This window comes from Bufo bufo, chromosome 6, assembly GCF_905171765.1.
Source record: "Bufo bufo chromosome 6, aBufBuf1.1, whole genome shotgun sequence".
Lineage (NCBI taxonomy): Eukaryota > Metazoa > Chordata > Amphibia > Anura > Bufonidae > Bufo > Bufo bufo.
The window spans coordinates 437,199,406-437,223,308 of record NC_053394.1 but is presented as its reverse complement, the minus strand read 5'-3'; the positions used below and the strand labels follow the sequence as shown (position 1 = coordinate 437,223,308).

General features: G+C 47.2%; 1 protein-coding gene across 3 annotated transcripts in view; it reads right to left on the bottom strand.

The window, feature by feature from the left end:
• Positions 1 to 4,421: 4,421 nt before the first annotated feature.
• The window catches only part of AXIN2 (axin 2), a 57,447-nt gene continuing 37,965 nt past the window's right edge, over positions 4,422 to 23,903 (bottom strand). The window contains exons 3-11 of one of the 3 annotated variants that reach the window (XM_040435908.1): positions 20,086 to 20,226; positions 12,164 to 12,266; positions 8,790 to 8,930; positions 8,036 to 8,496; positions 7,790 to 7,963; positions 7,440 to 7,661; positions 6,681 to 6,746; positions 6,087 to 6,245; positions 4,422 to 5,402 (exon numbers count right to left, since the gene is read on the bottom strand). In XM_040435908.1, the coding sequence (XP_040291842.1) occupies positions 5,276 to 5,402; positions 6,087 to 6,245; positions 6,681 to 6,746; positions 7,440 to 7,661; positions 7,790 to 7,963; positions 8,036 to 8,496; positions 8,790 to 8,930; positions 12,164 to 12,266; positions 20,086 to 20,226 (1,594 nt within the window). In that variant the 3' untranslated portion in view covers positions 4,422 to 5,275. The remainder of the gene's footprint in view (positions 5,403 to 6,086; positions 6,246 to 6,680; positions 6,747 to 7,439; positions 7,662 to 7,789; positions 7,964 to 8,035; positions 8,497 to 8,789; positions 8,931 to 12,163; positions 12,267 to 20,085; positions 20,227 to 23,903) is intronic. The other 2 variants (XM_040435909.1, XM_040435911.1) reach the window with 2 other exon arrangements.

The window sequence follows — 23,903 nt, the reverse complement described above, 5'->3', positions numbered from 1 at the left end:
AGTATTATATGGCGCTATGTTATGTTAGTGCAGTATTATATGGCGCTATGTTATGTTAGTGCAGTATGGCAGTATTATATGGGCGCTATGTTATGTTAGTGCAGTATGGCAGTATTATATGGGCGTTATGTTAGGTTAGTGCAGTATTATATGGCGCTATGTTATGTTAGTGCAGTATTATATGGCGCTATGTTATGTTAGTGCAGTATGGCAGTATTATATGGGCGCTATGTTATGTTAGTGCAGTATTATATGGGCGTTATGTTATGTTAGTGCAGTATGGCAGTATTATATGGGCGCTATGTTATGTTAGTGCAGTATGGCAGTATTATATGGGCGTTATGTTAGGTTAGTGCAGTATTATATGGCGTTATGTTATGTTAGTGCAGTATGGCAGTATTATATGGGCGCTATGTTATGTTAGTGCAGTATGGCAGTATTATATGGGCGTTATGTTAGGTTAGTGCAGTATTATATGGCGTTATGTTATGTTAGTGCAGTATGGCAGTATTATATGGGCGCTATGTTATGTTAGTGCAGTATGGCAGTATTATATGGGCGTTATGTTAGGTTAGTGCAGTATTATATGGCGCTATGTTATGTTAGTGCAGTATTATATGGCGCTATGTTATGTTAGTGCAGTATGGCAGTATTATGTGGCCACTTTTACCGCTTTGCCCCTGGAATAGTCGCTTCGGAGCCCATGGAGGGTCTGTCGCATAACAAATACTAGGGGGCAGCGATAAATGCAGAAAGGCGCCACCCCCTACGTACCGCGGCCCGCCATCATCTGACGAGGATAGGACAACACATAAATCTCCCCGCTGCTTGTCTGACAACCCGTCCCATACTTGAAGCGGTTTGTGGTTGTCAGTCGGCGTCATCGAGCTTGTTATATGTGGAAATATTTGCTTTTTTTCCCCCCGTTCACTTTTACGAGAAGATCCGAGCGCGTCTTTCATGTGGCGTTAAACAAGCGTCTGTCACCCTCTCGGAGACAGCGCAGGCGGCGGACCGCAGGTGGGAGGGGCCTCGTGGCTGATAACGATGCGGAGGAGCGCGGAGCAGGCTGAGGACACATTCATCTTTGCAGGAGCGGATCCTGCACTCAGTGTGAGCCATTTTAATAGCTGGAATATATTATGCGGCGTCACGTCAGTGCTGGAGGCTTTGATGCCGTAACTTCAAAACCGCCTTTCATTCCGCCGCCGTTCATGTCCGTTTACTGACCCATTACCGTCCGACCAAATCAAACTCAATTAACAATAAAGCGCTCCGCATCAGACGATCGCCAGGAAAACTCTCAGTGACCCTATGGATCTTCACTCCTTTGTGAACGGTGTCCTCGGCGTCCTCCGCTGGCGGCGTGGGGCTTTGTGAACTCGGCGTGACGTCGATGCCTTCAGCGGAAAGTGAAAGTTTTAGCGATCGACTTCTGAGATCGGAAGAGAAAGTCTCCACTTTACTGCAAATCAATGGCGGGGCGGCCATATTGGAATACTGCTGTGATCATGTGACACTCCTCGGAGGTGGGGATAGCGTGTCACATGATCTGGTCCGAGCAGAGGTCACGGCTCCTCTGTCACGAGGTATGATCCTGAGGATCTGAGGGATGAAACCGACAACCTCTCAGACCTGATGTAGAGGCAGGTTGTCAGCAGTAACAGATGAAGAGGTGCTGTGTGTGTATACGGGCAGTGCACAGTACAACTTCCCATCTCCCGGTTGTGATGTGTGTATACGGGCAGCGCACACTACAACTTCCCATCTCCCGGGTGCGATGTGTGTATACTGGCAGCGCACAGTACAACTTCCCATCTCCCGGATGCAATGTGTGTATATGGACAGTGCACAGTACAACTTCCCATCTCCCGGGTGTGATGTGTATATGGACAGTGCACAGTACAACTTCCCATCTCCCGGGTGCGATGTGTATATGGACAGTGCACAGTACAACTTCCCATCTCCCGGGTGCGATGTGTGTATATGGGCAGTGCACAGTACAACTTCCCATCTACCGGGTGCGATGTGTGTATATGGGCAGTGCACAGTACAACTTCTCATCTCCCGGGTGCGATGTGTATATGGACAGTGCACAGTACAACTTCCAATCTCCCGGGTGCGATGTGTGCATACTGGCAGCGCACACTACAACTTCCCATCTCCCGGGTGCGATGTGTGTATACTGGCAGCGCACAGTACAACTTCCCATCTCCCGGATGCAATGTGTGTATATGGACAGTGCACAGTACAACTTCCCATCTCCCGGGTGTGATGTGTATATGGACAGTGCACAGTACAACTTCCCATCTCCCGGGTGCGATGTGTATATGGACAGTGCACAGTACAACTTCCCATCTCCCGGGTGCGATGTGTGTATATGGGCAGTGCACAGTACAACTTCCCATCTACCGGGTGCGATGTGTGTATATGGGCAGTGCACAGTACAACTTCTCATCTCCCGGGTGCGATGTGTATATGGACAGTGCACAGTACAACTTCCAATCTCCCGGGTGCGATGTGTGCATACTGGCAGCGCACACTACAACTTCCCATCTCCCGGGTGCGATGTGTGTATATGGGCAGCGCACAGTACAACTTCCCATCTCCCGGATGCAATGTGTGTATATGGACAGTGCACAGTACAACTTCCCATCTCCCGGGTGTGATGTGTATATGGACAGTGCACAGTACAACTTCCCATCTCCCGGGTGCGATGTGTATATGGACAGTGCACAGTACAACTTCCCATCTCCCGGGTGCGATGTGTGTATATGGGCAGTGCACAGTACAACTTCCCATCTACCGGGTGCGATGTGTGTATATGGGCAGTGCACAGTACAACTTCTCATCTCCCGGGTGCGATGTGTATATGGACAGTGCACAGTACAACTTCCAATCTCCCGGGTGCGATGTGTGCATACTGGCAGCGCACACTACAACTTCCCATCTCCCGGGTGCGATGTGTGTATATGGGCAGCGCACAGTACAACTTCCCATCTCCCGGATGCAATGTGTGTATATGGACAGTGCACAGTACAACTTCCCATCTCCCGGGTGTGATGTGTATATGGACAGTGCACAGCACAACTTCCCATCTCCCGGGTGCGATGTGTATATGGACAGTGCACAGTACAACTTCCCATCTCCTGGGTGCGATGTGTGTATATGGGCAGTGCACAGTACAACTTCCCATCTACCGGGTGCGATGTGTGTATATGGGCAGTGCACAGTACAACTTCTCATCTCCCGGGTGCGATGTGTATATGGACAGTGCACAGTACAACTTCCAATCTCCCGGGTGCGATGTGTGCATACTGGTAGCGCACACTACAACTTCCCATCTCCCGGGTGTGATGTGTGTATACGGGCGGCGCACAGTACAACTTCTCATCTCCCGGGTGTGATGTGTGTATACAGGCAGTGCACAGTACAACTTCCCATCTCCCGGGTGTGATGTGTATACGGACAGTGCACAGTACAACTTCCCATCTCCCAGGTGCAATGTGTGTATATGGACAGTGCACAGTACAACTTCCCATCTCCCGGGTGCAATGTGTGTATACAGGCAGTGCACAGTACAACTTCCCATCTCCCAGTGCGATGTGTATACGGGCAGCGTACAGCACAACTTCCCATCTCCCGGGTGCGATGTGTGTATACAGGCAGTGCACAGTACAACTTCCCATCTCCCGGGTGCAATGTGTGTATACGGGCAGTGCACAGTACAACTTCCCATCTCCCGGGTGCAATGTGTGTATATGGACAGTGCACAGTACAACTTCCCATCTCCCGGGTGCAATGTGTGTATACAGGCAATGCACAGTACAACTTCCCATCTCCCGGGTGCGATGTGTGTATACAGGCAGTGCACAGTACAACTTCCAATCTCCCGGGTGCAATGTGTGTATATGGACAGTGCACAGTACAACTTCCCATCTCCCGGGTGCAATGTGTGTATACAGGCAATGCACAGTACAACTTCCCATCTCCCGGGTGCGATGTGTGTATACAGGCAGTGCACAGTACAACTTCCCATCTCCCGGGTGCAAAGTGTGTATTTGGGCAGTGCACAGTACAACTTCCCATCTCCCGGGTGCAAAGTGTGTATTCGGGCAGTGCACAGTACAACTCCTCGCACTCATTTACACTCAGACTCAGATGAACTTGAAAAATATAAAACTTTTAATAAATGCACCGTCTCTTTAATTACAATCTTTCTGGTCATTCGTATAATTTATAGGGTGTGGGGCTGCGGGTGACGGGAGGGAGGCTGCGGGTGACGGGAGGGAGGATGCGGGTGACGGGAGGGAGGATGCGGGTGACGGGAGGGAGGATGCGGGTGACGGGAGGGAGGATGCGGGTGACGGGAGGGAGGCTGCGGGTGACGGGAGGGAGGCTGCGGGTGACGGGAGGGAGGCTGCGGGTGACGGGAGGGAGGCTGCGGGTGACGGGAGGGAGGCTGCGGGTGACGGGAGGGAGGCTGCGGGTGACGGGAGGGAGGCTGTGGGTGACCCTGTGCTGACGGGTACCATACGGTATGTACACCGTCTATAGACAGGTCAAGTGACACAGGGCGCCACCTCCTCCCCCGCGCAGAGCATGGAAGACGGAATTCCCCCCGGGGGTGAGTTGTCGCATTGTCCTGCGAGGAGGCGGGGCTTATTTGCATATCGGAATGGCACCAGTCAGAGGGTATTGATTACACTACCTGCTGACTGGAGGCGGGGCCAGAGTGGTAAAGTCCCGCCCACTGCCCTGATGCAGCGGCAGTAAAGGCGGACAGCTGCGAATGCTTCTACGGCAGAGGTCATGGGCGGCCGGACACGACATACGGTAAATCTCCTCCGTGAAAATGCAATACGAATAAATTAGAATATTTAATAGTGGGGGAGGGGGCAGAAACTTTATTAAAATAAATAAATGGGGGCGGGGGGGGGGGTCTGTACAAACAACAGAAGGCACCGAACGACACGATGGCAAGTGCGCAAAACATTTTGCCAAAGTTGTACAAGCAGCATCAAGATGGCTTCAGTCTCATCAGGAGGCGGGGCAGTGTCCGCTCGCGGCGGCGTCCTCCAGGTCATGTGACAGTCTGTAGTGGTACTATATGAGTTAGTGCATAGACTGCTGGATCCACTGGCTCCTCCCACTGCGACATCAACAGCAGCGGACATGGCTCCCTCAATGGGCGCTGACGTGCCACCTCCTGCGCCGCCAGGAACCACATCATGCGGTCAGAAGACGACTTTTCCGTTAAGGTGGTCACCGGCATTCAGTCAATGCGCTCCACCTTACCGAGGACCCTCCCCTCATACAGCGGAAGAATGGCGTCGTCATCGCTGATCTCCTCGAATACTGCCCCGCAGTCAAACTCCCGGCTCGCCTTCTTAAAGTAATACCTGAAAGACAGAAATCGGACGGTGAACGCAAAATCCTGACAAAATGACGCGGCACCGCCTTAAGGGGCTCTCCAGAATTCTAGAAACTGCGGGCATGGTGGGATTAGGATCGGTTACTCATGTCTTGGGATCAGTGGATGGATTGATAATGTCTGCTCTGTAGAGACACGACCAGTCTACACAAAGCAGACATAACTAGTTCATCTCAGTGCAAATCCTGATAGACTCTGTTCATAGACCCCAGGTTTACTGCCCCTCTTATTTGCCCCCAGTTATAGACTATTCTGACTGGGCTCCTGCTCCGTGTATATTATCTGGTTATAATGCTTCATATTGGGGACACAAGTAATCTCTGACTTTTGGGGGTGATTGTGCTCTGCCCCGGGCTGGAAGACATTGGGGAGGTGAATGACTAGGCCTGGTTGCCTATTGCAACCAATCAAAGCACAGCTTTCATGTCGTATTCTGCTCTTGAGAAGTGAAAGCTGCCCTGTGATTGGTTGCTATGGGTGACCAGGCCTTTCCATGCCTCCCCCTCAGCGCTGTGGCCGGCTACACCTTGGACACGTCACTTGTGCTGCACTGTGCCTTCCTCTGGACGTACGGAGCCTGAGGAGCCGGCGATGGCAGTTGACGTACAGTCCCAGGTGAGGGTCGGGGGGAGGAATACCTCGCGCCTCGTACCTGTAGTTGCCTTTCTTGCTCAGCTGGTCTTTGAAGAGCCCCAGTGTCAGGCTGGGCATCTTCAGCATCCGCCGGTACGGGATCTCCTCTCCGCAGAAGAAATACGTGAGCGTCAGCTCCGGGCCTAACTCGCTCGGCTGCCTCTTTGGTTCTTTTTGTCTGCAAGAAGATAAAAGATAAATGTTCAAGGTGGCTGATAACAGAGAGCAACAGCATGCCAAAAAGAGAAGCCGCCAGCAAGAGGACATCCCCCGAAGGATCGGGGGATCAGGGGTTAGCATCTACACAGAGGACTACGCCTCGTATACAGCTCAAAAGATGGGATCCCAATATCGGAGATCCTTCTGAACCCCCTTTTTATGCACCAAAAGACACTTAAAGGGCCGGTGTACATTAAGCTTCATCACTGTGGAAGAGTAAGTATGGGCAACTCTCTAATAGTATGCTGGAAGATCTTCACTGACAGCAAGTAGAGATGTTTACTAAGATTGTACTGGCCCTTTCACCCCATGTTATCAGCATGGTCGCTCCCTCACAATGGGATGAATCTGCGCCTGCGAACGTTATTTACGCCCCCGGGCTGACGCTACTTACACCTGCGCGGCGATGGCGGATGGACACGGCACGGAGTGACTGCGCTGGTGACTGGAGGATGGACACCTGGAGGAAGAGAAAGCAGCAAATTACAGGAGGCTCGGCTAAGACGCGTGGAAGAGCAATCCTGTGCTGCTGTGCGGGGGTTAAGAGGCGCTGCGCTGGGTATATCTGTGCCGCGGTCGCCGCCATCTCCGAGCAAAAGTGCGAATGAATAAAACAAAGAAAAAGTTGGCGAGCAGATGGAAGGAGGCGAGAAGTCGGAGACGCTCCAGCTGCGTGTTTCATGTCTTGGATTTCGGAAGCAGCAGGCAGCGCAGACAGCTGGAGACCGCGCTGCGCAGGATTGATGAAGAGGAAGGAGACGCGGGGGGTCGGACACGACGCTGGGTAAACAGGAGGGGGAGGGGTGGCTTTGAAGTGGCCTCCAGCGTTACCTGCCGTCTCTGCCCCGCCCACAGAAGTGACATCCAACCGGTCGAGTGCCAGGAAAGATGCAAAAAACAGATACCGCAATTCACCTAGAGGAGCGAAGAGGGCGCATCAGGGGTTCATTCACATGAACCCGAACACAAGTACCCAAGATGACCATTAACAGGGGACACCTATGAATATTGGGGGGCAGGTGATTCCACTATGATCCCAACAGAAGCTGTAGGAGTGAGATATCACCTCATGTTTTTGGGGAAGGGGGTGTTATAACAGGACAGTGTCTAGGCCAAAGGTCCTCTATCTGACCATTGAAGGGGGGGTCCTCACCTTTGTTTTGGTCTGGACACCTCCGCCAGCCTCCTGCATGCCTCCTCCAGCTGAGCCAGTGTGTTGACCGACACCACCGTGGTTTCCTGGACAGGTGGGTGCAGGGGCTGCTGGCTCCTCGTGTGGCCACTGGGGGCGCTCCACTGGTGGCGTGGCGCCAGGCGCTCCGCTGATGAAGCTCGGGTGGTCTCACAAGTCGTGTTCCGCTTGATGTTATGGGCACTGCGGAGAAGATGAGGAAGTGAGAGTCATAGAGACAGTGGACAGAAGGTGGCGACACATTTAAAGAGACAAGAACTTCACTGGGAGCGCCCCCGACCCCCCTTGGAATACTCTGGAGCCCCCAGTACCTGTGAGATCGGTGTTTGCTCAGCCGCTCGTTCTCGCACTCCACCACCCTCTGCCAGGCCGTCGGTAGGTGCTCTTCCATGGGCAGCTGGTATATGACTGTGGTGGTGTCTACTCTGTCCTCCCCCAAATGGTCAGAGGTCACTTTCCTCCTGGACAAGGTGCGAGAGCGACTGCTGCCGAGACAGAAGGGAAACGTCAGGACCTGAGTCACCGACCACCCGGGCACCACCAGCACCGGACCTTACCCCGCAGCGTCCATGTGCAGGAGCGGCAGGTCTCTGCAGTGGGTCCTGTTCTGCAGGAAGCAGCAGTAGTCAGCAGGACTGGTGCAGAGACACTGCACCCGGCGAGCCGCCTCCGCCTCAATCTCCTCTTTCGTCCTGGGCACAGAATGGTGATGGATGTAGTGGTAGTGGTGAACATGTTTGGTGGTCTGTTTGGTGACAAAGCTCTTGGTGAGCACAGGGCAGGGCACTGACTGCACCGCACCTGTAGGCCTCAGGACACGAGTGCGGCCAGGGGAGCGTGACCTCCCCACACAGGGCGGAGACTGACAGCCGGGCGTCTTCAGGACTCGTGATAAGTGCTCGTCTAGGATGGTCTGAGGGTCATCATCGCAGGAAGTCGGTGGTTGGTGGCTGGAAACCAGGAGATCACGGGGTGCCTGGAAGAAGATGGGGGTCTCACACTCCTCCCGTTCTTCTTCCTGGAAATTAAAATGTGAGACAATGAGGAGAAGCAACAAGGTATCAACTGCCACATTCCACCGGTTACCGAACAGTTAATATACACTGGAGACCTACAGCTGCTGTACCGAGGCGACGAAACGTTATCACTGCCACATACGGCAGGAGTCGCTGGCGGCACAGCGTCTGTGAGGATCCAGAGCATCAACCCTGGTCTGTGCCGTTATTCTGTACGAGGAGGAAGGTCCTGAGGCGGATGAAACACGTTAGGGCGAGAAAAAACCTGCCGAGGAGGCAGCTATGTGCCTCGTACCTCTTTGATCTGCTGCAGCCTCTCTTCCAGCGTCTGCATCGTCTCTTGTTCCTGTTTAACCTTCTCCAGCCGGGCAATGAGCTCAGCCGCGAAGACTGCCGGTTCTACGGGGGTCATCTCTCTGGGCAGCCGGTGCGTCCTCTATGGAGAGCGGGGAGAAGAGACAGGCATGGTTTAGAGGGAGCCGTGTCCAATCCGTCGCATCTCTGAGAGAGGTAGAGAGAAGCGAGGCGGCTGTGAGACTGCTCTGGATATTTATCAGCCAGAGCGGTGGCTTCATGGAGCGGCATCCTGCCCGGCAGCCCTCGCCTACGGCACTAGCAGTTGGTTACACTCTGTGGAACCCCGCTTGTTCCTTCTGTACTACACGCAGCCTATCAGGAGCCGCGCCGAGCTGCAAATCTTCAAAGACACTTGTCAAACATCAAAAAAAATCTGCGAGAGGGGAGGGGATGGCCGAGACAGCGAGAGGAAGAGACAGGCAAGGAGACAGGACCGCAGCAGGCTAACAGAGAGATGGAGCGGAGACAGACAGCCAAGGAGCAGGAAGAGACAGAGGAGAAGAGGGGTACATGGAGGACGAAAGAGAGAGAGACAGAAGAAAAGAGGGGTGCATGGAGGATGAGAGAGAGACAGTCAAGGGAGGAAGAGACAGAGGAGAAGAGGTGTACATGGAGAACGAAAGAGAGAGAGAGACAGCCAAGGGAGGAAGAAACAGAGGAGAAGAGGGGTACATGGAGGACGAAAGAGAGAGAGAGACAGCCAAGGGAGGAAGAGACAGAAGAGGGGTACATGGAGGATGAGAGAGAGACAGCCAAGGAGCAGGAAGAGACATTGGAAAAGAGGAGTACATGGAGGATGAAAGAGAGAGAGACAGCCAAGGAAGGAAGAGACAGAAGAGGGGTACATGGAGGAAGAGAGAGAGAGAGAGACAGCCAAGGAGCAGGAAGAGCGATTGGAAAAGAGTAGTACATGGAGGATGAAAGAGAGAGAGAGAGAGAGACAGCCAAGGAGCAGGAAGAGACAGAGGAGAAGAGGGATACAAGTAGGATGAGAGTGAGACAACCAATGAGCAATAAGAGGCAGCGGATGAAAGAGATAGACAGCCAAGACACAGGGGGAGACAGAGGAGTACATGGAGGACGAAAGAGAGAAAGACAGCTAAGGGAGGAAGAGACATAGAGAGAAAGACAGCTAAGGGAGGAAGAGACAGAAGAAAATAGGGGTGCATGGAGGATGAGAGAGAGACAGCCAAGGGGGGAAGAGACAGAGTAGAAGAGGTGTACATGGAGGATGAAAGAGAGAGAGAGAGACAGCCAAGGAAGGAAGAGACAGAAGAGGGGTACATGGAGGATGAGAGAGAGAGAGACAGCCAAGGAGCAGGAAGAGACATTGGAAAAGAGGAGTACATGGAGAATGGAAGAGACACAGGAGAAGAGACAGCCAAGGGAGGAAGAGACTGAATGGAAGAGGGGTACATGGAGGATCATAGAGAGACAGCCAAGGAGCAGGAAGAGACAGAAGAAAAGAGGGGTACATGAAGGATGAGAGATAGAGAGACAGCCAAAGAACAGAGAGAGACAGAGGAGAAGACGTGTACAAGTAGGATGATAGAGAGACAGCCAAGACACAGGGGGAGATGGAGGAGAGTAGGGGTACATAGAATATGAGAGAGAGTGAGAGACCGCTAAAGGCCAGGGAGAGATGGAGGAGAAGAGGGGTACATGAAGGATGAAAAAATTAGACAGCAAGAGACAGAGAATGGAAGAGTTAGAGGCAGGGGGAAATGAAAGAGAAGAGGGTCACATGGAAGATGAAAGAGAGGTAGAGAGAGACAGCCAAAAAACAGGGGGAGACGGAGAAGACAGGGAGGACTAAAGAGGAATAGAGACAGTCAAGAGGAAGGAAGAGACAGAGGACAAAAGAGCTAGAGAGAGACAGCCAAGGGACAGGAGAGACAAAGAGAAGAGGGGTACATGGAAGAAGTAAGTGGTAGAGAGAGACAGCCAAGAGACAGAGGAGAAGAGAGTCACATAGAAGAAGAAAATGGTAGAGAGAGAAGCCAACTGATCAAGGAGGAGACCGAGGACGAAAGAGGTAGAGGCAGGGGGAAACGAAGGAGACAGCCAAGACACAGGAGAGACAGAGAGAAGAGGGGCACATGGGGGACAAAAGAGGTACAAAGAGAGACAGCCAGGAGGGAGAGAGGATGGAAGAAACAGAGGATCACATAAAAGCTGAAAGAGGTAGAGAGAGACAGCCAAGAAACTGAGGAAGACGTCACATAGAAGACGAAGACTGTAAAAAGAGAAAACCAAGAGACAGAGGAGAAGAAAGTCACAAGGAAGAAAAAAGTGATGGAGAGAGACAGCCAAGATATAGAGAAAGAGACAGAGGACAAGAGAGTCACGTGGAAGAAGAACATGATAGAGACAGCCAAGAGACAGAGGAGAAGAGAGTCACAAAGAAGAAGAAAGTGGTGGAGAGACCACCGAGAGATCGAGGAAGAGACAGGAGATAAGAGAGTCACATGGAAGAAGAAAGTGATGGAGGCAGCTAAGAGACAGAGGTGAAGAGTGTCACATGGAAGAAGAAAGTGATTGAGAGAGACAGCCAAGAGATAGCCGAAGAGACAGTAGAAGAGAGTCACACGGAAAAATAAAGTGGTAGAGACAGACAGCCAAGAGACAGAGGAGAAGATGGTCACATGGAAGAAGAATGTGGTAGAGAGAGACAGCCAAGAGATTAAGGAAGAGACAGAAGGAGAGAGTCACATGGAAGAAGAATGTGGTAGAGAAGACAGCCAAGAGATAGCGGAAGAGACAGAGGAGAAGATGGTCACATGGAAGAAGAATGTGGTAAAGAGAGACAGCCAAGATGGAGGAAGAGACAATGCATAAAAGGGTCACACGAAGGACTAAGAAGGTGGAGACAGAGGTTGCAAGACGGGAAGAAGGACAATAGGTTCAGGACAATAATGGTCTGCAAAGGAAGAAGACAGAGAATAAGCAGAAGAGAACACAAGGACTGAGACAGCCGGACAGTGTCCAGACTGAGACCACAATCACGAGATGACCAAGATGGGCTGGAGACAGCCGGCCATGACAGGAGACCTCACTGCTCCTCCAGGGAGGTTACCCAAAAGCCTGTGCAGCTACAGAGCAGGGGTCTCTGATACACTGTGGCCCCTACCAGCCTCCCCCGGGGCCCCTGATCTCGCACTAGAAGACATCACCACAAGGAAACCATCTACACCAGCCAATGAGATGACTGCAGAAGAGCTGCCACCGGCACCACACAGAACACGCCCCTCAGATATCGGGGAGGGGCTGCCCATATACACCGCCCCCTAATAGTCAGATAGCTGTACTCACAGGGAAATGAGGTAGCGCCACCTGCCCGTTGGCCTTGATGCTGCGGTGCATCTCCCTCTGAAGCTGCTTCTTGTTGCTGGAGCGGTACGGAGGAATGCCATCCCTGCCAGAGAGAGACGGGTGGAGGGTCAGTGGGGTGTCGGGGCAGTACCGGGCAGAGGGTCAGAGGGGTGCTGGGGCAGTACTGGGCGGAGGGTCAGACGGGTGCCGGGGCAGTACCGGGCGGAGGGTCAGACGGGTGTCGGGGCAGTACCGGGCGGAGGGCCAGACGGGTGCCGGGGCCGTACCGGGCGGAGGGTCAGAGGGGTGCCGGAGCAGTACCGGGCGGAGGGTCAGAGGGGTGCCGGAGCAGTACCGGGCGGAGGGTCAGAGGGATGCCGGGGCAGTACAGGGCGGAGGGTCAGAGGGGTGCCGGAGCAGTACCGGGCGGAGGGTCAGAGGGATGCCAGGGCAGTAACGAGCGGAGGGTCAGAGGGTTGCCGGGGCAGTGTTATACAATTTGAACCCCAGAAATGGTGGGGACCGTCAATCTGCAATCTGCGCTGCTGCCACCAGAGGGAGACGCAATGACACCTGACATTCTGCATGTGGTAGCGCATGATTGAGGTGTATACATACATGTGTAGGCTGCACACGGCTAGCGGCAGCTGCTACAGCACAGGCCAGCAGGCGCTTTAACCCTTGCCGCTGCCAGACATACAGATGGGCGGCCATGTCACAGTCTGCGAGAAGAAGCCCTCGAGTCCCTGCAGAAAATAGTGCTGCAGCAGCTTTGAAAGCAATTCGGTTGCATAAGTATTCAGCCCCCACAGCAGCAGCTGTACAACCTCCAGGGTACATTTTTCACAAAGTCCCCCTCCTCCATGGAAGTCACCTCCAGCGGCTTCCCTCGGAGCTAGGAAGCCCAAACTTTCAGGGCTTGTAGAGGGGGACTAGGGCTCCAAGATGAGCCCTCAAGCTAGTCTAAGGCACCTTCCCTCAGTCTGAGGGCACAGGAGAATGTGATCTGTACAGTAAGAGTAGTGTATACAGGAGAAGGTGATCTTTACTGTAAGAGCAGTGTATACAGGAGAAGGTGATCTGTACAGTAAGACTGGTGTATACAGGAGAAGGTGATCTTTACTGTAAGACTGGTGTATACAGGAGAAGGTAATCTTTACTGTAAGAGCAGTGTACACAGGAGAAGGTGATCTTTACTGTAAGAGCAGTGTATACAGGAGAAGGTGATCTTTACTGTAAGAGCGGTGTATACAGGGGCAGGTGATCTTTACTGTAAGAGCGGTGTATACAGGAGAAGGTGATCTTTACTGTAAGAGCAGTGTATACAGGAGAAGGTAATCTTTACTGTAAGAGCGGTGTATACAGGAGAAGGTGATCTTTACTGTAAGAGCAGTGTATACAGGAGAAGGTGATCTTTACTGTAAGAGCAGTGTATACAGGAGAAGGTGATCTGTACAGTAAGACTGGTGTATACAGGAGAAGGTGATCTTTACTGTAAGAGCAGTGTATACAGGAAAAGGTGATCTTTACTGTAAGAGCGGTGTATATAGGGGAAGGTGATCTGTACAGTAAGAGCAGTGTAAACAGGAGAAGGTGATCTTTACTGTAAGACCGGTGTATACAGGAGAAGGTGATCTTTACTGTAAGAGTGGTGCATACAGGAGAAGGTGATCTTTACTGTAAGAGCAGTGTATACAGGAGAAGGTGATCTTTACTGTAAGAGCAGTGTATACAGGAGAAGGCGATCTTTACAGTAAGAGTGGTGTACACAGGAGAATGTGATCTGTACAGTAAGAGTGGTGTATACAGGAGAAGGTGATCTTTACTGTAAGAGCATTGTATACAGGAGAAGGTGATCTTTACTGTAAGAGCGGTGTATATAGGAGAAGGTGATCTGTACAGTAAGAGCAGTGTATACAGGAGAATGTGATCTGTACTGTAAGACCGGTGTACACAGAAGAAGGTGATCTTTACTGTAAGAGCAGTGTATACAGGAGAAGGTGATCTTTACTGTAAGAGCAGTGTATACAGGAGAAGGTGATCTTTACTGTAAGAGCGGTGTATATAGGAGAAGGTGATCTGTACAGTAAGAGCAGTGTATACAGGAGAAGGTGATCTTTACTGTAAGACCGGTGTATACAGGAGAAGGTGATCTTTACTGTAAGAGCAGTGTATACAGGAGAAGGTGATCTTTACTGTAAGAGCAGTGTAAACAGGAGAAGGTGATCTTTACTGTAAGACTGGTGTATACAGGAGAAGGTGATCTTTACTGTAAGAGTGGTGTATACAGGAGAAGGTGATCTTTACTGTAAGACCGGTGTATACAGGAGAAGGTGATCTTTACTGTAAGACCGGTGTATACAGGAGAAGGCGATCTTTACTGTAAGACCGGTGTACACAGGAGAAGGTGATCTTTACTGTAAGAGCGGTGTATACAGGAGAAGGTGATCTTTACTGTAAGAGCGGTGTATATAGGAGAAGGTGATCTGTACAGTAAGAGCAGTGTATACAGGAGAAGGTGATCTTTACTGTAAGACCGGTGTATACAGGAGAAGGTGATCTTTACTGTAAGAGCAGTGTAAACAGGAGAAGGTGATCTTTACTGTAAGACTGGTGTATACAGGGGAAGGTGATCTTTACTGTAAGACTGGTGTATACAGGGGAAGGTGATCTTTACTGTAAGAGCAGTGTAAACAGGAGAAGGGGATCTTTACTGTAAGAGTGGTAAATACAGGAGAAGGTGATCTTTACTGTAAGACTGGTGTATACAGGGGAAGGTGATCTTTACTGTAAGAGCAGTGTATACAGGAGAAGGTGATCTTTACTGTAAGACTGGTGTATACGGGAGTAGGTAATCTTTACTGTAAGAGCAGTGCATACAGGAGAAAGTGATCTTTACTGTAAGAGCAGTGTATACAGGATCATGTGATCTGTACTGTATGAGCAGTTTATACAGAAGAAGGTGATCTTTACTGTAAGAGCAGTGTATACAGGAGAAGGTGATCTTTACTGTAAGAGCAGTGTATACAGGAGAGGGTGATCTTTACTGTAAGAGCAGTGTATACAGGAGCAGGTGATCTTTACTGTAAGAGGGATGTATACAGGAGAAGGTGATCTTTACTGTAAGACTGGTGTATACAGGAGAAGGTAATCTTTACTGTATAAGCAGTGTATACAGGAGAAGGTGATCTTTACTGTAAGAGCAGTGTATACAGGAGAAGGTGATCTTTACTGTAAGAGCAGTGTATACAGGATCATGTGATCTGTACTGTATGAGCAGTTTATACAGAAGAAGGTGATCTTTACTGTAAGAGCAGTGTATACAGGATCATGTGATCTGTACTGTATGAGCAGTTTATACAGAAGAAGGTGATCTTTACTGTAAGAGCAGTGTATACAGGAGAAGGTGATCTGTACTGTAAGAGGGATGTATACAGGAGAAGGTGATCTTTACTGTAAGAGGGATGTATACAGGAGAAGGTGATCTTTACTGTAAGACTGGTGTATACAGGAGAAGGTAATCTTTACTGTAAGAGCAGTGTATACAGGAGAAGGTGATCTTTACTGTAAGAGCAGTGTATACAGGAGCAGGTGATCTGTACTGTAAGAGGGATGTATACAGGAGAAGGTGATCTTTACTGTAAGACTGGTGTATACAGGAGAAGGTAATCTTTACTGTAAGAGCAGTGTATACAGGAGAAGGTGATCTTTACTGTAAGAGCAGTGTATACAGGAGCAGGTGATCTGTACTGTAAGAGGGATGTATACAGGAGAAGGTGATCTTTACTGTAAGACTGGTGTATACAGGAGAAGGTAATCTTTACTGTAAGAGCAGTGTATACAGGAGAAGGTGATCTTTACTGTAAGAGCAGTGTATACAGGAGCAGGTGATCTGTACTGTAAGAGGGATGTATACAGGAGAAGGTGATCTTTACTGTAAGACTGGTGTATACAGGAGAAGGTAATCTTTACTGTAAGAGCAGTGTATACAGGAGAAGGTGATCTTTACTGTAAGAGCAGTGTATACAGGAGAAGGTGATCTTTACTGTAAGAGCAGTGTATACAGGATCATGTGATCTGTACTGTATGAGCAGTTTATACAGAAGGTGATCTTTACTGTAAGAGCAGTGTATACAGGATCATGTGATCTGTACTGTATGAGCAGTTTATACAGAAGAAGGTGATCTTTACTGTAAGAGCAGTGTATACAGGAGAAGGTGATCTTTACTGTAAGAGCAGTGTATACAGGAGCAGGTGATCTGTACAGTAAGAGGGATGTATACAGGAGAAGGTGATCTTTACTGTAAGACTGGTGTATACAGGAGAAGGTAATCTTTACTGTAAGAGCAGTGTATACAGGAGAAGGTGATCTTTACTGTAAGAGCAGTGTATACAGGAGAAGGCGATCTTTACTGTAAGAGCAGTGTATACAGGATCATGTGATCTGTACTGTATGAGCAGTTTATACAGAAGAAGGTGATCTTTACTGTAAGAGCAGTGTATACAGGAGAAGGTGATCTCTACGGTAAAAGCAGTGTATACAGGAGCAGGTGATCTGTACTGTAAGAGGGATGTATACAGGAGAAGGTGATCTATACTGTAAGAGCGGTGTATACAGGAGAAGGGGATCTTTACTGCAAGAGTGGTAAATACAGGAGAAGGGGATCTTTACTGTTAGGGCGGTGTATACAGGAGAAGGGGATCTTTACTGCAAGAGTGGTAAATACAGGAGAAGGGGATCTTTACTGTAAGAGCAGTGTATACAGGAGAAGATGATCTTTACTGTAAGAGTGGTGCATACAGGAGAAGGTGATCATTACTGTAAGAGCAGTGTATACAGGAGAAGGTAATCTGTACTGTAAGAGCCGTGTATAAATCTCAACGGTAAGAGCAGTGTATACAGGAGCAGGTGATCTGTACTGTAAGAGGGATGTATACAGGAGAAGGTGATCTTTACTGTAAGAGAGGTGTATACAGAAGAATGTGATCTTTACTGTAAGAGCAGTGTATACAGGAGAGGGTGATCTTTACTGTAAGACCGGTGTATACAGGAGAAGATGATCTTTACTGTAAGAGTGGTGTATACAGAAGAAGGTAATCTTTACTGTAAGAGCAGTGTATACAGGAGAAAGTGATCTTTACTGTAAGAGCAGTGTATACAGGAGAAGGTAATCTTTACTGTAAGAGCAGTGTATACAGGGGAGGGTGATCTTTACTGTAAGAGCAGTGTATACAGGAGAAAGTGATCTTTACTGTAAGAGCAGTGTATACAGAAGAAGGTAATCTTTACTGTAAGAGCAGTGTATACAGGAGAAAGTGATCTTTACTGTAAGAGCAGTGTATACAGGAGAAGGTAATCTTTACTGTAAGAGCAGTGTATACAGGGGAGGGTGATCTTTACTGTAAGAGCAGTGTATACAGGAGAGGGTGATCTTTACTGTAAGAGCAGTGTATACAGGAGAAGGTGATCTTTACTGTAAGAGCAGTGTATATAGGAGAAGGTGATCTTTACTGTAAGAGCAGTGTATATAGGAGAAGGTGATCTTTACTGTAAGAGCAGTGTATACAGGATCATGTGATCTGTACTGTATGAGCAGTTAATACAGAAGAAGGTGATCTTTACTGTAAGAGCAGTGTATACAGGAGAAGGTGATCTTTACTGTAAGACTGGTGTATACAGGAGAAGGTAATCTTTACTGTAAGAGCAGTGTATACAGGAGAAGGTGATCTTTACTGTAAGAGCAGTGTATACAGGAGAAGGTGATCTCTACGGTAAAAGCAGTGTATACAGGAGCAGGTGATCTGTACTGTAAGAGGGATGTATACAGAAGAAGGTGATATGTACAGTAAGAGCAGTGTATACAGGAGAAGGTGATCTTTACTGTAAGAGCAGTGTATACAGGAGAAGGTGATCTTTACTGTAAGAGCAGTGTATACAGGAGAAGGTGATCTTTACTGTAAGAGCAGTGTATACAGGAGAAGGTGATCTTTACTGTAAGAGCAGTGTATACAGGAGAGGGTGATCTTTACTGTAAGAGCAGTGTATACAGGAGAAGGTGATCTTTACTGTAAGAGCAGTGTATACAGGAGCAGGTGATCTGTACTGTAAGAGGGATGTATACAGAAGAAGGTGATATGTACAGTAAGAGCAGTGTATACAGGAGAAGGTGATCTTTACTGTAAGAGCAGTGTATACAGGAGAATGTGATCTTTACTGTAAGAGCAGTGTATACAGGAGAAGGTGATCTTTACTGTAAGAGCAGTGTATACAGGAGAAGGTGATCTTTACTGTAAGAGCAGTGTATACAGGAGAGGGTGATCTTTACTGTAAGAGCAGTGTATACAGGAGAAGGTGATCTTTACTGTAAGAGCAGTGTATACAGGAGAGGGTGATCTTTACTGTAAGAGCAGTGCATACAGGAGAAGGTGATCTGTACAGTAAGAGCAGTGTATACAGGAGAAGGTGATCTTTACTGTAAGAGCAGTGCATACAGGAGAAGGTGATCTGTACAGTAAGAGCAGTGTATACAGGAGAAGGTGATCTTTACTGTAAGAGCAGTGCATACAGGAGAAGGTGATCTTTACTGTAAGAGCAGTGTATACAGGAGAAGGTGATCTGTACAGTAAGACTGGTGTATACAGGAGAAGGTGATCTTTACTGTAAGAGCAGTGCATACAGGAGAAGGTGATCTGTACAGTAAGAGCAGTGTATACAGGAGAAGGTGATCTTTACTGTAAGAGCAGTGTATACAGGAGAAGGTGATCTTTACTGTAAGAGCGGTGTATACAGGAGAAGGTGATCTTTACTGTAAGAGCAGTGTATACAGGAGAAGGGGATCTTTACTGTTAGGGCGGTGTATACAGGAGAAGGTGATCTTTACTATAAGAGCAGTGTATACAGGAGAAGGTGATCTTTACTGTAAGAGCAGTGTATACAGGAGAAGGTGATCTTTACTGTAAGAGCAGTGTATACAGGAGAAGGTGATCTTTACTGTAAGAGCAGTGTATACAGGAGAGGGTGATCTTTACTGTAAGAGCAGTGCATACAGGAGAAGGTGATCTTTACTGTAAGAGCAGTGTATACAGGAGAGGGTGATCTTTACTGTAAGAGCAGTGCATACAGGAGAAGGTGATCTTTACTGTAAGAGCAGTGTATACAGGAGAAGGTGATCTTTACTGTAAGAGCAGTGCATACAGGAGAAGGTGATCTTTACTGTAAGAGCAGTGTATACAGGAGAAGGTGATCTTTACTGTAAGAGGGATGTATACAGGAGAAGGTGATCTTTACTGTAAGACTGGTGTATACAGGAGAAGGTAATCTTTACTGTAAGAGCAGTGTATATAGGAGAAGGTGATCTTTACTGTAAGAGCAGTGTATACAGGATCATGTGATCTGTACTGTATGAGCAGTTAATACAGAAGAAGGTGATCTTTACTGTAAGAGCGGTGTATACAGGAGAAGGTGATCTTTACTGTAAGAGCGGTGTATACAGGAGAAGGTGATCTTTACTGTAAGAGCGGTGTATACAGGAGAAGGTGATCTTTACTGTAAGAGCGGTGTATACAGGGGCAGGTGATCTTTACAGTAAGAGCAGTGTATACAGGAGAAGGTGATCTTTACTGTAAGAGCAGTGTATACAGGAGAAGGTGATCTTTACTGTAAGAGCGGTGTATACAGGGGCAGGTGATCTTTACAGTAAGGGTTATACATATATTTAAGTGATGTCTGAGTGGTGCCCACAGGCAGCAGTCGAGCTAAATAAATGACACGTCCACGATTTAGGGACACATTAACCCCTTGTTTCCAGGCTACAGCCCACATGAGAACTAATTCACAGTAACTACATGCAAAAAAGTGGGTTCTGCGATGTCACTGCTATCATGACCTCTCGGGTGTATATAGAAGATGAAGGGCTACTTACACGCTGCTGTCTGTCATTGACATGGAGTCGTCCGTCATGGCTTCACTGGAGATCTCGCTCTCGTTGGCACTGGTGGTCGGAGCGAACACATATCCTGAACTGACATGGTAAGGATTGATGGGGTCGCTCCTCTGGTATGACCTTAAAGAGGTAGGAACAATTACTGAGTGACGTCCATAGGCCTCTGTACGGTTCTATATGTGATGTCAGATTCTCTCTCCATGCTTATGGAGTAGGCGGGCTCTTCCTGGTGTGATGTCAGAGCTGCGCCGTGTGCTCTCAGCCAATTAGATATTTCCTCTGCTGCTCCCCCTCCCCTCTCACAGCGTGCAGTGCCTCCGAGAGATAAACAGAACTGCAGCTGCATCCCCCTCCTCCCTCCCTGTGCAGTATATACCAACCACGGTATACTATACAGAGTGATATATACATACCATATATAGGTGATCACTGTATATTGCGGTTATATTATAATATACAGAGGGATATGTAATATATACTGTATATAGGTGATTACATTATATAGGGGATACTTTATAATATACACAGGGATATGTAATATGTTCAGTATATAGGTGATTACAGTATACAGGGGCCATGTTATATACAGATGTATATGTAATATGTACCGTATATAGGTGATTTCAGTATATAGGTGCCATGTTACTATACACAGAGATATGTAATACATAATATATAGGTGATTACTGTATATTGCTGTTATATTATAATATACAGAGAGATGTGTTATATATATATACAGTATATAGGTGATTACAGTATATAGGGGACATGTTCTAATATGTAAAGGGATATGTAAGATATACAGTATATGTGACTAGTATATAGGGGATATGTTATATTATACAGAGGGATATTTAAGATATACAGTATATAGGTGATTACAGTATATAGGGGCCATGTTATATACAGATGCATATGTAATATATAGGTGATTACAGTATATGGGGCACTGTTATAATATGTAGAGGGATATGCAATATATACAGTATATGGGTGATTACAGTATATCGGGGGTATGTTATATTATACAGAGGGAATGTAATATATACAGTATATAGGTGATTACAGTATATAAGGGATATGTTATATTATATTATACAGAGGGATATGTAATATATGCAGTATATAGGTGATTACAGTATATAGGGGACATGTTCTAATATGTAGAGGGATATGTAATATATACAGTATATGTGACTAATATATAGGGGATATGTTATATTATACAGAGGGATATGTAATATATACAGTATATAGGTGATTACAGTATACAGGGGATATGTTATATTATACAGAGGGATCTGTAAGATATGCAGTATATAGGTGATTACAGTATACAGGGGATATGTTATATTATACAGAGGGATATGTAATATATACAGTATATAGGTGATTACAATATATAGGGGATATGTTATATTATACAGAGGGATCTGTAAGATATGCAGTATATAGGTGATTACAATATACAGGGGATATGTTATATTATACAGAGGGATATGTAATATATACAGTATATAGGTGATTACAATATATAGGGGATATGTTATATTATACAGAGGGATCTGTAAGATATGCAGTATATAGGTGATTACAGTATACAGGGGATATGTTATATTATACAGAGGGATATGTAATATATACAGTATATAGGTGATTACAATATATAGGGGACATGTTCTAATATGTAGAGGGATATGTAATATATACAGTATATAGGTGATTACAGTATATAGGGGATATGTTATATTATACAGAGGAATATGTAATATATACAGTATACAGGTGATTACAGTATATAGGGGATATGTTATATTATACAGAGGGATATGTAATATATACAGTATATAGGTGATTACAGTATATAGGGGATATGTTATATTATACAGAGGGATATGTAAGATGCAGTATATAGGTGATTACAGTATATACAGTGGGGGAAATAATTATTTGACCCCTCACTGATTTTGTAAGTTTGTCCAATGACAAAGAAATGAAAAGTCTCAGAACAGTATCATTTCAATGGTAGGTTTATTGTAACAGTGGCAGATAGCACATCAAAAGGAAAATAGAAAAAATAACTTTAAATAAAAGATAGCAACTGATTTGCATTTCATTGAGTGAAATAAGTATTTGAACCCCTACCAACCATTAAGAGTTCTGGCTCCCACAGAGTGGTTAGACACTTCTACTCAATTAGTCACCCTCATTAAGGACACCTGTCTTAACTAGTCACCTGTATAAAAGACACCTGTCCACAGAATCAATCAATCAATCAAGCAGACTCCAAACTCTCCAACATGGGAAAGACCAAAGAGCTGTCCAAGGATGTCAGAGACAAAATTGTAGACCTGCACAAGGCTGGAATGGGCTACAAAACCATTAGCAAGAAGCTGGGAGAGAAGGTGACAACTGTTGGTGCGATTGTTCGAAAATGGAAGGAGCACAAAATGACCATCAATCGACCTCGCTCTGGGGCTCCACGCAAGATCTCACCTCGTGGGGTGTCAATGGTTCTGAGAAAGGTGAAAAAGCATCCTAGAACTACACGGGAGGAGTTAGTTAATGACCTCAAATTAGCAGGGACCACAGTCACCAAGAAAACCATTGGAAACACATTACACCGCAATGGATTAAAATCCTGCAGGGCTCGCAAGGTCCCCCTGCTCAGGAAGGCACATGTGCAGGCCCGTCTGAAGTTTGCCAATGAACACCTGAATGATTCAGAGAGTGACTGGGAGAAGGTGCTGTGGTCTGATGAGACCAAAATAGAGCTCTTTGGCATTAACTCAACTCGCTGTGTTTGGAGGAAGAAAAATGCTGCCTATGACCCCCAAAACACCGTCCCCACCGTCAAGCATGGGGGTGGAAACATTTTGCTTTGGGGGTGTTTTTCTGCTAAGGGCACAGGACAACTTATTCGCATAAACGGGAAAATGGACGGAGCCATGTATCGTGAAATCCTGAGCGACAACCTCCTTCCCTCTGCCAGGAAACTGAAAATGGGTCGTGGATGGGTGTTCCAGCACGACAATGACCCAAAACATACAGCAAAGGCAACAAAGGAGTGGCTCAAGAAGAAGCACATTAAGGTCATGGAGTGGCCTAGTCAGTCTCCGGACCTTAATCCAATCGAAAACCTATGGAGGGAGCTCAAGCTCAGAGTTGCACAGAGACAGCCTCGAAACCTTAGGGATTTAGAGATGATCTGCAAAGAGGAGTGGACCAACATTCCTCCTAAAATGTGCGCAAACTTGGTCATCAATTACAAGAAACGTTTGACCTCTGTGCTTGCAAACAAGGGTTTTTCCACCAAGTATTAAGTCTTTTTTTGTTAGAGGGTTCAAATACTTATTTCACTCAATGAAATGCAAATCAGTTGCTATCTTTTATTTAAAGTTATTTTTTCGATTTTCCTTTTGATGTGCTATCTGCCACTGTTACAATAAACCTACCATTGAAATGATACTGTTCTGAGACTTTTCATTTCTTTGTCATTGGACAAACTTACAAAATCAGTGAGGGGTCAAATAATTATTTCCCCCACTGTAGGGGATATGTTATATTATACAGAGGGATATGTAATATATACAGTATTTAGGTGATTACAGTATATAGGGGACATGTTATATTATACAGAGGGATATGTAATATATACAGTATATGGGTGATTACAGTATACAGGGGCCATGTTCTAATATGTAGAGGGATATGCAGTATATACAGTATATAGGTGAATACAGCATATAGGGGCCAGGTGATTTATATACTTCGCTCTGTATATTATAAGTGCA